The sequence below is a fragment of the Mercenaria mercenaria genome, unplaced genomic scaffold (assembly GCF_021730395.1).
Source record: "Mercenaria mercenaria strain notata unplaced genomic scaffold, MADL_Memer_1 contig_4641, whole genome shotgun sequence".
Lineage (NCBI taxonomy): Eukaryota > Metazoa > Mollusca > Bivalvia > Venerida > Veneridae > Mercenaria > Mercenaria mercenaria.
The window spans coordinates 61432-73707 of record NW_026462886.1 but is presented as its reverse complement, the minus strand read 5'-3'; the positions used below and the strand labels follow the sequence as shown (position 1 = coordinate 73707).

Below are 12276 nucleotides of genomic sequence, written 5' to 3'. Positions count from 1 at the left end.
AACAGGAATGTTTTTTATTTTGTTTCAGTTAAATGTAATTTAAAACGAAGGCTTGAATATGATATTTGATATAACACCAGCTTGCAAAAGTCAAAGGAATTTTACCTCTATTAATATCATTATTAGGGATAAGGCTATCACAAGGTATTGCATATCTACAATCATTGAGTTGCTGTGACTGTCAAAGGAATAACATGTCATTTTGGTAACAACAGCTTCAGCAGCGGTTTTATTCAAGCAAGTCGTTGTTTCATTGCATATTGTTGTGTTTTTGCACGCTTTTCCGTTTTGACATGAGGTGTCTTTCTGGCATAATATGACATTTTGGCAAACAGTAGTGTTCCTGTAAGTAATTGAATTACTTGTACTTTTAAAATAGCAGTACACATCTAACATTTTTATATACCTCTTCATCTTTTTTAAAAGTACTTTTGATATTTTGATTAGCAAATATTGCATAACAATACGCTATAATATTACATCCATTTTTCAACATAATTGAATCATTTTATTAATTTAATGACCTTATCTTAAATAAATGTTTTGTGCACAGTTTTAATAAACTTAGCGAAAGTCATTCAGGGGAAACAGTATAATAAATGCTTTTTAAACGGAAATAGGATGTCTGATTTTTTGACTTAAAAGAATAAAATTAAATTTTATCCTCAGATGAGACGGAACCATGACTTAAGTTTTTTTTTTTTCTATTATGATTTGATTTCCCTTTTTGTAAAGCTACTGGTTTGTGAATTCATTTTCTGATTATTCTTTTTTAACAATGGTAATTAGATTTTTAAAATTTGCTGAGGGTAGGTCTTAAGTGTACGCAGTCTGTGAGAATGTCTTTAAAAGTCATTCGATTTATAGATAAAGTGACTGTGAAAGAAGAGATACTGTTTACTTAACACATTTCTTCAATCTTCTATTATTTGTAAATATGTAAGTTTTCCACAAAAGGTTTACTTAACACATTTCTCCAACCGATGGATTAACGCGCAACGTTTTGAAATATATATCTGTGTGTTTATGTATGTGTGTGTGTGTGTTTGCGTGCTTGCGTGCATGTATGCTTGCCTACGTGCGTGCGAGCTGAGATAGAGAGAGTGGCAGAGAGAGCGGGGAGTGAGTATATGGTCTAGCAACTTAACTTTAACTATATCTTTCATTAATATAACGAATGATGTCTACTTACCGAGAATGTATGTACGGCGGAACAGTGGTACTCACACACGCAGTGAGAACAGCCAGATAGATCAAATACAAGGCAAAATTCATAATATGGAATTTTATACCAATATGATTCCATTTACGCCTTACTAGCGCTTTCACAAGGGAATGATCCAAAAGTTGTTGGTAAATTCCATCATTTGCTGTATCTGTCCTTTTGCCTTTTATCTGAAGAAGTGAAATAGAGGGTAAGCTAGATTTTTGACTACCTAGTGAATTGTGTCCTTAATTCATCAATGAGCAAAGCTGAACTTACTGACATTTTAACGGATCGATTTAAGATGATATCTTCTGCGAGCTTAGTGACGCCATTTAAATTACAGTGTCTTTCCTGTTACAAATTGTATGTGTTGCTGTTAAATGTATCTAGTTGTTTTCTTTTAAATTTCTGTACTACGAATTCGGCACTGTCACTAAAAATACAAACTTCAAGTAAGCACTACTTATTTTAGATATATTTGGAGTTCAAAGTTCATAATCTGAATAAACAAAGGACCATTTTCGGAAAAGAGTAACATGTGAGTCTAAGAAATGATCATAAATAAATATTTGAGAAAAAAACTGGAATCAACGCAACTAAACATCAAATATAGGCTTTTGCGACAAGAAACTTTTCTTCTCCTCATTCTATGCACTTTCTATCTCTAGGCACAAAAAGCATGCCTAGTTATCGAAGATTGATTTAGGCAAAGCCTTAACTGGTCAGTGATCAGTGTTTCAAAAGAAAAGTTTGTAAAGAACAAATTAAGGAATAACTTGAAGAAATTATGACATTTTCAGTACTGAAAATTATCAACAATAAACAATTTGTTTTAAAAAGTCAAAAATCACAGAATTTCACAAGGTGAAATCTGATAAAGAGAACAATCTTTGCTACTTATGTTATGCTTCAAAGTATGAAACAAATGTCTCTCTATAATATCAAATAAGGTATTGCTTCAATCGGGAATCGATCCAACTTCAATTAATTCCATAACATTTGAAAAGAACTGTCTAATACCAGCATGGAAGGACTCATTTTTTTAAATCGATAGTAAATATCTCATTTGGTATATCGCATGTTACTGTAGAGGGATCGATTCCGATTTTCGTCGCTATGCTAAGGATTGATTCCCAATCAATTTAAGAGTAGATTTTGGAATAAAAACAACACTGACCATATTGTTTTGTTTTACAGGTAATTTCCCTTGGATAGGTGCACCCTCAGGAAATGTGCTCACTAGGTGCTTTCATTTATAAGTGCTCACTAGGTGCTTTTATTTACATGTGCACACTACGTGAACATAACATATATACATATTTGTGCAGATGTGCAAGACTTTGTGGTTTGGACAGGTTATGTGGACGCTTATTAGGCACAAGGAAAAAGAGCAGTCTTTCAAAATATCCGAAGTCAGACGCTTTGTGAACGTGCCGAAATTAATATTTCTTTAATTTGATAGTATATATCTCATTTGGTATAACGCTTGTATGATCGATTCCCTGTTAATACTTCATGAAGAGGTTCTAATGCTTCTTGAAAATCTTTGAAACCATTGATTTCACTTACAGGAAAAAAGAAACTAGCATCTAAATTTCTTTTAAAGATATAAATAATCAAATGATATATAACATGGTAACGTTCTTGGATTTATGCATATGTAACACATTGTTAGATACAAAGCACAATATATCGTAAATGATGTTCAGTATGGTGGCCATTCAGCTTTTGCGTTGATAACGGTGCAGATACAGAAGAGCTGTTATCAAAGAACAGTACTAGTGACGCGCCTGTTAGAAGTGCATAATTAAATAATCGCTTCACTAGATTTTTAACCCCTCAGGAATTTTGGGAAATTACTTACATTCAATTAATGATTTTAACGAGCCAAAATAAAATTGTTACCTAGTCAAGCAATGACTTAGACATTTAAAACAACATCAATAAATTAGTAAAGCAGTACATATTTAGAAATAAATAACAAATTTCAAACACTTGTATTTTCAACATGGTGGCAGATTCAATAACCTGTTTTCAAATCATCTGAAAAATGCGTGTACCAGTTGTTTTAATGATATAAGAGTTTTTTATGTTTTTTTTATGAACTTTTTAAGTTAAGGCAGATTTTGATAAATATCACTTTTAAAGTTAACGCCGATTTTGATAAATATCACTTTTAAAGTTAACGAAATGTCTGTCTTTTTCTCAAAGCCAGATAAAATATGGAATAACAGGAAAATTAAGAATTAGGCCTGAAAACTATTATCTTTATAGGCACTTTAATAAGGCTAAGTATCCAAACACTTTAGAATAGAAGTATAGTTTCTCAATTAACACAAAAGTAAAATGATATTTTTATTTGCAAGACTTTATTCGAATAGTTTAAGAATGCTAAGATACTACTCAATTGGGGTTACAAAGTTATTTTTCAGCCACATTATTCATACTTCTTTTTATGCCCCCGAAGGGAGGCATATAGTTTTTGAACCGTCTGTCAGTCTGTCGGTCTGTCAGTCTGTCTGTCCGCAATTTTCGTGTCCGGTCCATATCTTTGTCATCGATGGATGGATTTTCAAATAACTTGGCATGAATGTGTACCACAGTAAGACGACGTGTCGCGCGCAAGACCCAGGTCCGTAGCTCAAAGGTCAAGGTCACACTTAGACGTTAAAGGTCATTTTTCATGATACAGCATTCGTGTCCGGACCATATCTTTGTCATCGATGGATGGATTTTAAAATAACTTGGCATGAATGTGTACCACAGTAAGGCGACGTGTCGCGCGCAAGACCCAGGTCCGTAGCTCAAAGGTCAAGGTCACACTTAGACGTTACAGGTCATTTTTCATGAAAGTGCATTCGTGTCCGGTCCATATCTTTGTCATCCATGGATGGATTTTCAAATAACTCGGCTTGAATGTGTACCACAGTAAGACGACGTGTCGCGCGCAAGACCCAGGTCTGTAGCTCAAAGGTCAAGGTCACACTTAGACGTTAAAGGCCATATTTCATGATAGTGCATTGATGGGCGTGTCCGGTCCATATCTTTGTCATTCATGCATGGATTTTAAAATTATTGGGCATGAATGTGTACCACAGTAAGACGACGTGTCGCGCGCAAGACCCAGGTCCGTAGGTCAAAGGTCCTAAACTCTAACATCGGTCATAACTATTCATTCAAAGTGCCATCGGGGGCATGTGTCATCCTATGGAGACAGCTCTTGTTGATAATGTTACATAAATTATATATGACTTTGAAGACGAGACAGTAAGTCATTTCTTCCGAGAAAGATATTGCTTTACATAAAACAGAAATAATTTACTATGGATATATGTGAAGCATGCAAAAAGTAATAGGGAAAAGAAAAACACCATTTTTGCACATCCTCTTGAAATAACTGAAATAAAATATTTATTTTTCATGCATTTTCAAATTTGATAGCTGTAACAGGTACCTTATATAAAAAGCACCTGCAAGAGCAAGAGCTGTATGCTTCTCTTCTCTTCGAGATACAAGTTTACAAAAGGCAATAAATTAATAACTGAAATGTTCCTTTAGAGGAAGAAATAATTTTTAAAGTCAAAAACGATGTGAAAACTGCAAAGCGCAGAGTAGGACAGGCACTGCTACAATTTATCTCAGTACCACATGAAATGTTATTCAAATAACTGTCTTTTGCAGCTGTCTTATGACGTACAGAATTAGTTACATATATTAACATGTCCATTCAAAGCTTGAAAAAAATAATTTATCAAAATTCTGCGATGAATAGTAGTTACAGAGACATCCTCGAAACATTGATAGACTGATTTTTTTCAATATAAAAATTCAGGCAATACCATAAGCTTGAGAGGGTGATTGTTTTTCATCTTCTCCATACTATGTGTGTATTCTTCACATGTCCCGATATCTATAAATATACAAGTAAACAAATCATATAATCGCATATTAAACGACGTAAACGCAATGCAAACATGCAAGTAAAAATGCGAAATATAATTTCAGGCAAGTATTTAAAGATATCCACTGAACTATTTTTTCTAGATATTTACTTTATATGTAAAACAATCATTATAAAATGAATTTTACTTGTCTTCACTTTAAATATCTATGTTTTAGAGCCGATTCACATCTAATTGTCATGCATATCAGTCATTTGTTAATAAGCTTTCTTTCCTATTGTAAGTACACACATTTAAACTGCACTCAGTTTCAGTGTGTATGTATAACCTTACACACACTCGTAATCTTATTAGATGCTCTGAAGAAATTTAATTGTCATATTTGTTGATAGCCTAGTTGCCCACGGGCAACATTTCAACATTTTTGACCCCTAACTGTGGCCTTGATCTTTGAGATAGAGTCCCATTGAGTTAAACATTAATGCCAAATATAAACAAAAATTCTCAATGCATGTCAAAGTTGTGGGCCGAACAAGATCTGACATTAGCTTTGAACACAAACTGCGACCTTGACCTTGACCTTTGAGATAGGAACCTTGGTTATGCGAGTGACACTCCGTCACACTAAGGTTAAAATTCATGCTAAATATAAACAAGATGCCTCAATGCATATGAAAGGTTTTATGCCGCGCATGATTTGACATGACCATTGACCTTGACCTATGATATAACACTCCGACTTACAGAGGTTATTATTCCTGCTAAATATAATCAAGATTGCACCATGTACTTCAAAGTTATGATCCAGACAAAGAAATCCTAACGACCGCATGCACGGACGCACACACTGACGCACGCACGGACATACACCTTTCGACAAATATGTCTTCGCTTCCGCAAGCAGGCTCGGCAAAAAAATAAGTATTATATATTTAAGAGTCGTGCTAAATATAAACAAGATTCCTCAATGCGTATCAAAGGTTTTGGCCGCCCATGATTTGACATGACCATTGACCTTCGACTATAACTATAATATAGACACTCCGACTTAAAAAAACACGCTTTTTATGTACCCTGTACAATGCCGAAAAAAAGATACTTTCGCCACATATAGGCATACGGATATGTATTTACACTTTTGCATATTTCAGTAAATTGTATGATTTTCAGTGTCTGCGTATCACTTTTTTGAGAAAAAGTACAACATATATTGTAAATATTTCGGCAGACTGTCGTATCCTACTTAAATATGCAAACAAAATCAAATGCATACATGTACACCCCCCCCCCCCCCACCTCTCCCCCGTGCCCCTCACCACACACGCAACCAAAACTTTTTTTTAACTTTTTACTTCCTTTTTGTCCTGATTTAGAGCTTCGGGCGCATATTACCCCACATTGTGAAGCTCTATATTTATCTTCAAAGGATCTTCTCATTTATTAAATTGGTTTTGATATTTGAGGAGGGTGCCTTGTTTCGGCTGTAATATTGAATCAGATATGTTATTGCAGATAAAAGGTAAGGGTAGATTTCCCGGAAGCACAGGTGTGTTTTGGTTCTTACGGGACATTGAGTCAGCTAGTCCATTGAATTTTCCCTAAATTCGGTTTGCGAGGGTGCTTATGGGATCTAGGATTGATGTACAATTAATTACCTCGTGCAGCCATATTGTGACAAAATCTGCAATCATTTTGCCGTCTCTTCTTAATCTTAATATAAACGTGAAATGATGTTATAGAAAGACATTGGAGTATTTCTGGGTATAACCATATTGTATTTTACGCACTCCCGAATTTACAAACCTACCTTTCAGCCGTTTGTGTTCCCATCTAAGCAGGTAATCATCACGGTCTGGTGGCCAGTATTTCAGAAAAAAAGTGTCGTCCAAGAGTTCATAATGGAAAGTTATCTTATTCCATTTGCTTGTTATACATTTATCCATAACCTCCTTTGCAATCTCTAATGCAATGAAAGTACAAGTAAGAACATATGCATGTTTTGTTATATGTTATTATAATATACACAAAATATGTACAAAAAGCAAATGTTGCATAATGTATTACTATACTCCTCAGGAAAAACTATAGACAAAATATGATTAACATATTCTTTCAGCATTAATAAAAATGTAATACAAGTATTTTTGCTATCGTGATTGACAACAGGTGTGTGTTCTATAGTTACATGTATCCATCGAAAATCTATCTGTCCTGGTGTTCTACAGTTACATGTATCTATCGAAACTCTGTTCTGGTGTATTAAAATGTTTAGATAGCATAGGTAGATAGTCTTACCTTGGATACTTCTGTTAGATACGTTTAGCAAGCTTTGGTAAATAATCTGTACTGGGATACTTCTATAATAAATGTTTATATAGCATTGGCAGATAATCTGCCCTGGTGTACCTTGGAAATGTTCATTTAGCTTTGGCAGATAACATATCCTTGAATATCTCTATTAGAAATGTTTATTTTACATTGGCAGATAATAATCCCGGAGTACCTCTGTTAGAAATGTATTATTTACAATGTAAGACAAAGGTAAATTAGTAAATACCTGGCATCTTTTCAATAAGTCGTCGAAAGGGTGAACTGAAATTCCCTTTAGTATTGTTCCGAAGCAGTCTGAGCAAGCAGTAGAGATCGGTTTCCCGAACTATATACTCAACTATTTTCCTAAAGTAGTTTTAGTTAAATTGTTAATTGTTGATGTCTTTATTTAAATCAAAACTATGTAATATTTGCAGACCAAGTAAGCGCTACTGGGACGATCATAATTCATTTCTGATGCTCGAAATACGTTCGCAAAACAAACAATTTTCTACTTATCGGGTCTGCAGCTGCAAATGTTTTTAAGTCTACAGGCTTGAATTATCTTTCTTATAAATAAAAATAAAGATTGTGCGTGTAAACGGTAAGGCATTTACTTTGTTGCATTATGCTACCTTAATTATGTATATACATGTATGTAGAATGTATACCACCGCTGTTTAATTACAAATAAACACAGTTTTGTTACTTAAAACACGTTTACCTTTTCTCGTACGTCAAATCCTCTAATGCAAGGTCTAAAACATTTAAGCCGTTTTTATTAACTGATGTAGCCTTGTATATCCAGTTTTCACTCTTCGTTTGGGTATCATGCTTGCCACTCGTTGAGGTTAAGTAAACATCCCCATCGCCACATTGTTTTTCCAGTGTCTATATGTAAAGAATATAATTATAAAGAACAATCATTGAATAAGTTACATAACGAGTCACGCTGGTTATAGCAGAGAGGTTTATATGAGGCAAAATTCAAACTTTCGGACAATAAAATTATGTTTGCAGTGATGGGTCATATCTTATTATCGTTTTTCTCTATAAAGGATATATTTTCACAAACATATTCATCTTCCGTATGTATGTCGGCTACACATCTGGGCATGAATCTGATAACAATCCCGACAATATGCAGATAATTCGACATATGACTTTTGCTTCAAACGTTATTACTCCAAAATAAATAGTAATTGTCACGATTAAAGTTCAATTTACATCAATGCGGCAGGCATCTTTATTTAAGAAACTTTTAGCTGGAGTGAAATACTACAGGTAAAGATATCTAAAGATATTAAAATGCGCTTCCAAAACGTACATATGAATATGGAATAATCTGCTTTATAACAGGTATTATACCTTGAACACAATACAGAACTAGATTCTTTAAAACCTACATTAAAACACCATCTAAGTAATAATTCTGGAATGAAATTGGAAAACACTGGAAAACATTTTTGACCAGTCGTCCTTGTTTATCGCAGTTGTAACGTAATAAATATAAAAATTTGAGACAGTATTGTATTTTTCAGACCAGTTCTGTTCTAACTACATGTACATTAAAGACATTATCTAAAGAAATTATTTTGGAATACAGCTGGAAAACACTTCAAAATTGTAGACGAATTGTCCTTGTTTATTGCATTTGTAACGCGATGAATATAAAAATGCTGGACATTATTGTGTTTTTTTTTTCAGATCAGTTCTAGTCTTTTTAAGTTAACACATATTTTTGTTTAATATAATTGTTCCTAGTTGTCAGAAAAAGTGGTAGACAGTACCGTCTCCACAGCGGCCCTCTCTTAAACAAAAACCTCTCTATAACAACATCATCAAAATTTACCAAAGCTGAAATATACTATCAACATTACCTCTCCAGAATAACCTCTACATAAAAGTTGATGGTTGACATAATACATTATCGACAAATCAAACTGTGTCATTATGGTCGAGATTTATCACCTGCTATTGTGACTACAGTTTAACTATTTGATATTGGATCACATTCAATGGTGTGGCTTCCCCAGTTTTTAAGAAATGGCGGAGAACAATTAGAAAAGGTCCAAGGTGCTGAAGAATTACAACATTTTCAGTGTTTAATCTGAATTACTATTAAAAGATAGCTGGAACACACGGACCGTTGAGGAGTGTGACTGGATGGCTATGTGACATGTTTATTCTCTAAACTCTAAAATAAAAGTGGAAGTGTAAGAAAAGTTTCCACGGACGCCGCTATGTTCTGTATAACTGCTTCTCCCCTGCAGCAATAAAGAGCAGAGCGGTACATCATTATAACACTTTCTCTTCTATACCATACATTAATAGGTGTTCAAAGTAGCAAATAGCGGATTATCTGATTAGGTCAGTATCTCGTTGTAAATAATGCTTATAACATATTGCATAATTATAAAATTCCTCAAAGTAATTCAAGCAAACACCTTTATATTCTTATCTCTACAAAAACTAATGAAAACAACACCTTATAGGTGAAGGGAGCCTTACCTTCCGTGGTGGAAGTAGACGTTTAAATATATCAAAGGCTTGTGACGACCCACTTTGAACTGCGTAATGTAATGCAGTATTTCCGGAGATGTCTCTGTCAAGTAAGTGTATATAATTATTTCGGAAATAAATGACTATCCTCATAATATATGTTATTTTTTATGTAAATGAGGTATGTATTTTTGTTGCAAACAATGTGATCAAATATAGATATATTTTGCCAACAAAAGGTGTCAACTAAATTATCACAGAGATTTCTATTATATTTGGTCATTAGGTATCATGCAGTTCATTCAGTTCTATTTTATGATTCTGGCTGTTTTATCTTTTAAACTATTGCTACGGGTGAGAGAAATATTGCAAAATTCATTAACTCAGTCAAGTCGGGTGTGCTATTTTTTGCTGTCTGAATAATATGCTTTAAAAGAATTTTGAAACAGATCGAAGAAAGCTTAAAAAGCCAACTTTCTCACTGTTTGATTTCAGCACCAGCTTCGAGCAACACATAGACGACATTCGCTTCTTTGTTCAAGACAGCCAAATGCAATGCCGTTTTCCCATCTTCATTGCTGCTGAAATAAATATAAAGTCTGGACATTTTTTATCTAGGGGCGACAATCAAAATAATTATATTGTTTGTCTTTCGCGTTACGTTTCAATGTTGTTATTTATATTTATAGCATCAAGGGTAATTTACATTTTTTTCTCTACCTTCTTGACCATGACCAAAAGTTTACATCGGCAATTTGCAAAATCAGAAAATTAACTTATATTTTTTCAATGTTTAATGTGAAATACTGTGTCGATTAATAAACATCGTTTTAAGAGTAGCAGTTACTTACCAGAAATTCACATTTGCATCAGATGACTTGACCAGCCTTTTCAATTCGTCTATATTTACTGGACTCCGCTGCACACAATCTAAAACGCAGCTGAAATAATGGAGAGGGAATCATTAATGCAAAACATGCAAAACATGAAGGAAACGTATATGAAACGTCTTCGCCGACATATTTATGTTCAATTAAAAACACTTCGTCAGGAAGTTTTTCTTAGGCCGTTTCAACCTTTTTATTTTACAGAAACATTTGCATTCGTCACAACCATTTCTTAGCAAACTAACTATTAAAACACAGTGATAAAGTTTGATATAATTGCCCATGCAATGAACGTAATGGGGAATTTCGTTTAGAAAATAGCTATGATATGTGCTGTAAATAATGCCAATTTAAATATATTTCTCAGGATGAATGCACAATTTAATTTCTCAGATTTTTATGTATTTTAAATATTTTGTACGTATCTAATGAATGACTGAATAGAATTAGGCTCCTAAATACCAAGTATAGTAAGGATACATATCAACTCTTTGTGCTATTCTTGGGATTAATGTTATTTTAAAATGATAACAATGACTGTTGATTGGATGGCAGAAATGATCAATAGATGTCTGTAGAGTTGGCTTAGGACTTCCATTATCACTTTATATTTCGGTCGTCTCTAAACAATGACAGTAGTACTGCTGTCACTTTCTCTTCCATAATTAGTGAAGAAAACAAACGGACCAATTACATTTGTATAATTCTGATAGTTTCACAAAAAATAAAACAGAATGATAGAAAACGTGTAGCGGAAGCTGGTCACGAGATCGGCAGTTGAGTAGTTTATTTTTAATTAAACCATATTATGCAAAGGTGGTTTAGTCATTTGTTTCAGATTAAGAGCTCATAGTGGCGTACACTAACACCACAAAATATGCCATCCTTAAATTGACACTCTAGTAGAAAGTGATAGCAGACGGATTTCTTCCATTACTCGTCAACACAAGTTTGTAACCGTAATCATGGGTTTTAAATTGGCGGGTATAATGCCGACCTCACACTCAATGACCAGATGCACAGTTGAATAACAAACACATGCATCAGGTTATTTCAGTGTCTCAAGATTTGCTTTATACGTGTACGAGGGCTCCTGAGGCATCAGTACATTTTTTGATACTTTCTATGACTTGAATTTAAAATGAATACTAAGTATTTAAATGTTTGCATATGGGTTATGATAAAGATTTGTAAAAGGAAGACACATACTTAGTACCTGCAGCATGACTTTCGTCTGTTCTAGAAGGTTGGATCTGAAATAAAATACAACATTAGTTTAAATGAATAAGATGTTTCATTAATGGTGCTGGAAAATGTTTCATTTCGACAAAATGCTAAATGATTTACAGAGCGTTTGATTTATGTAAGTTTTCATAGTTCTTTTGTCTTTGCAGTTAGATATTACATTTTTGTATATCGACGTTGACAATGTTCAAACGTGCACACGTGTGTTAAAAAAACTGTTAAT

The 12276-nt window shown here is 33.7% G+C and overlaps 1 protein-coding gene across 6 annotated transcripts in view; it reads right to left on the bottom strand.

Moving 5' to 3' along the window:
- Positions 1-20: 20 nt before the first annotated feature.
- The window catches only part of LOC123522872 (transient receptor potential cation channel subfamily A member 1 homolog), a 41419-nt gene continuing 29163 nt past the window's right edge, over positions 21-12276 (bottom strand). For 2 of the 6 annotated variants that reach the window (XM_053535224.1, XM_053535225.1), the window contains 10 exons: positions 12018-12061; positions 10773-10862; positions 10404-10502; positions 9931-10024; positions 8144-8310; positions 7667-7785; positions 6917-7069; positions 5047-5117; positions 1193-1395; positions 21-343 (listed from right to left, as the gene is read on the bottom strand). In XM_053535224.1, the coding sequence (XP_053391199.1) occupies positions 91-343; positions 1193-1395; positions 5047-5117; positions 6917-7069; positions 7667-7785; positions 8144-8310; positions 9931-10024; positions 10404-10502; positions 10773-10862; positions 12018-12061 (1293 nt within the window). In that variant the 3' untranslated portion in view covers positions 21-90. The remainder of the gene's footprint in view (positions 344-1192; positions 1396-5046; positions 5118-6916; positions 7070-7666; positions 7786-8143; positions 8311-9930; positions 10025-10403; positions 10503-10772; positions 10863-12017; positions 12062-12276) is intronic. The other 4 variants (XM_053535227.1, XM_053535222.1, XM_053535226.1 and 1 more) reach the window with 3 other exon arrangements.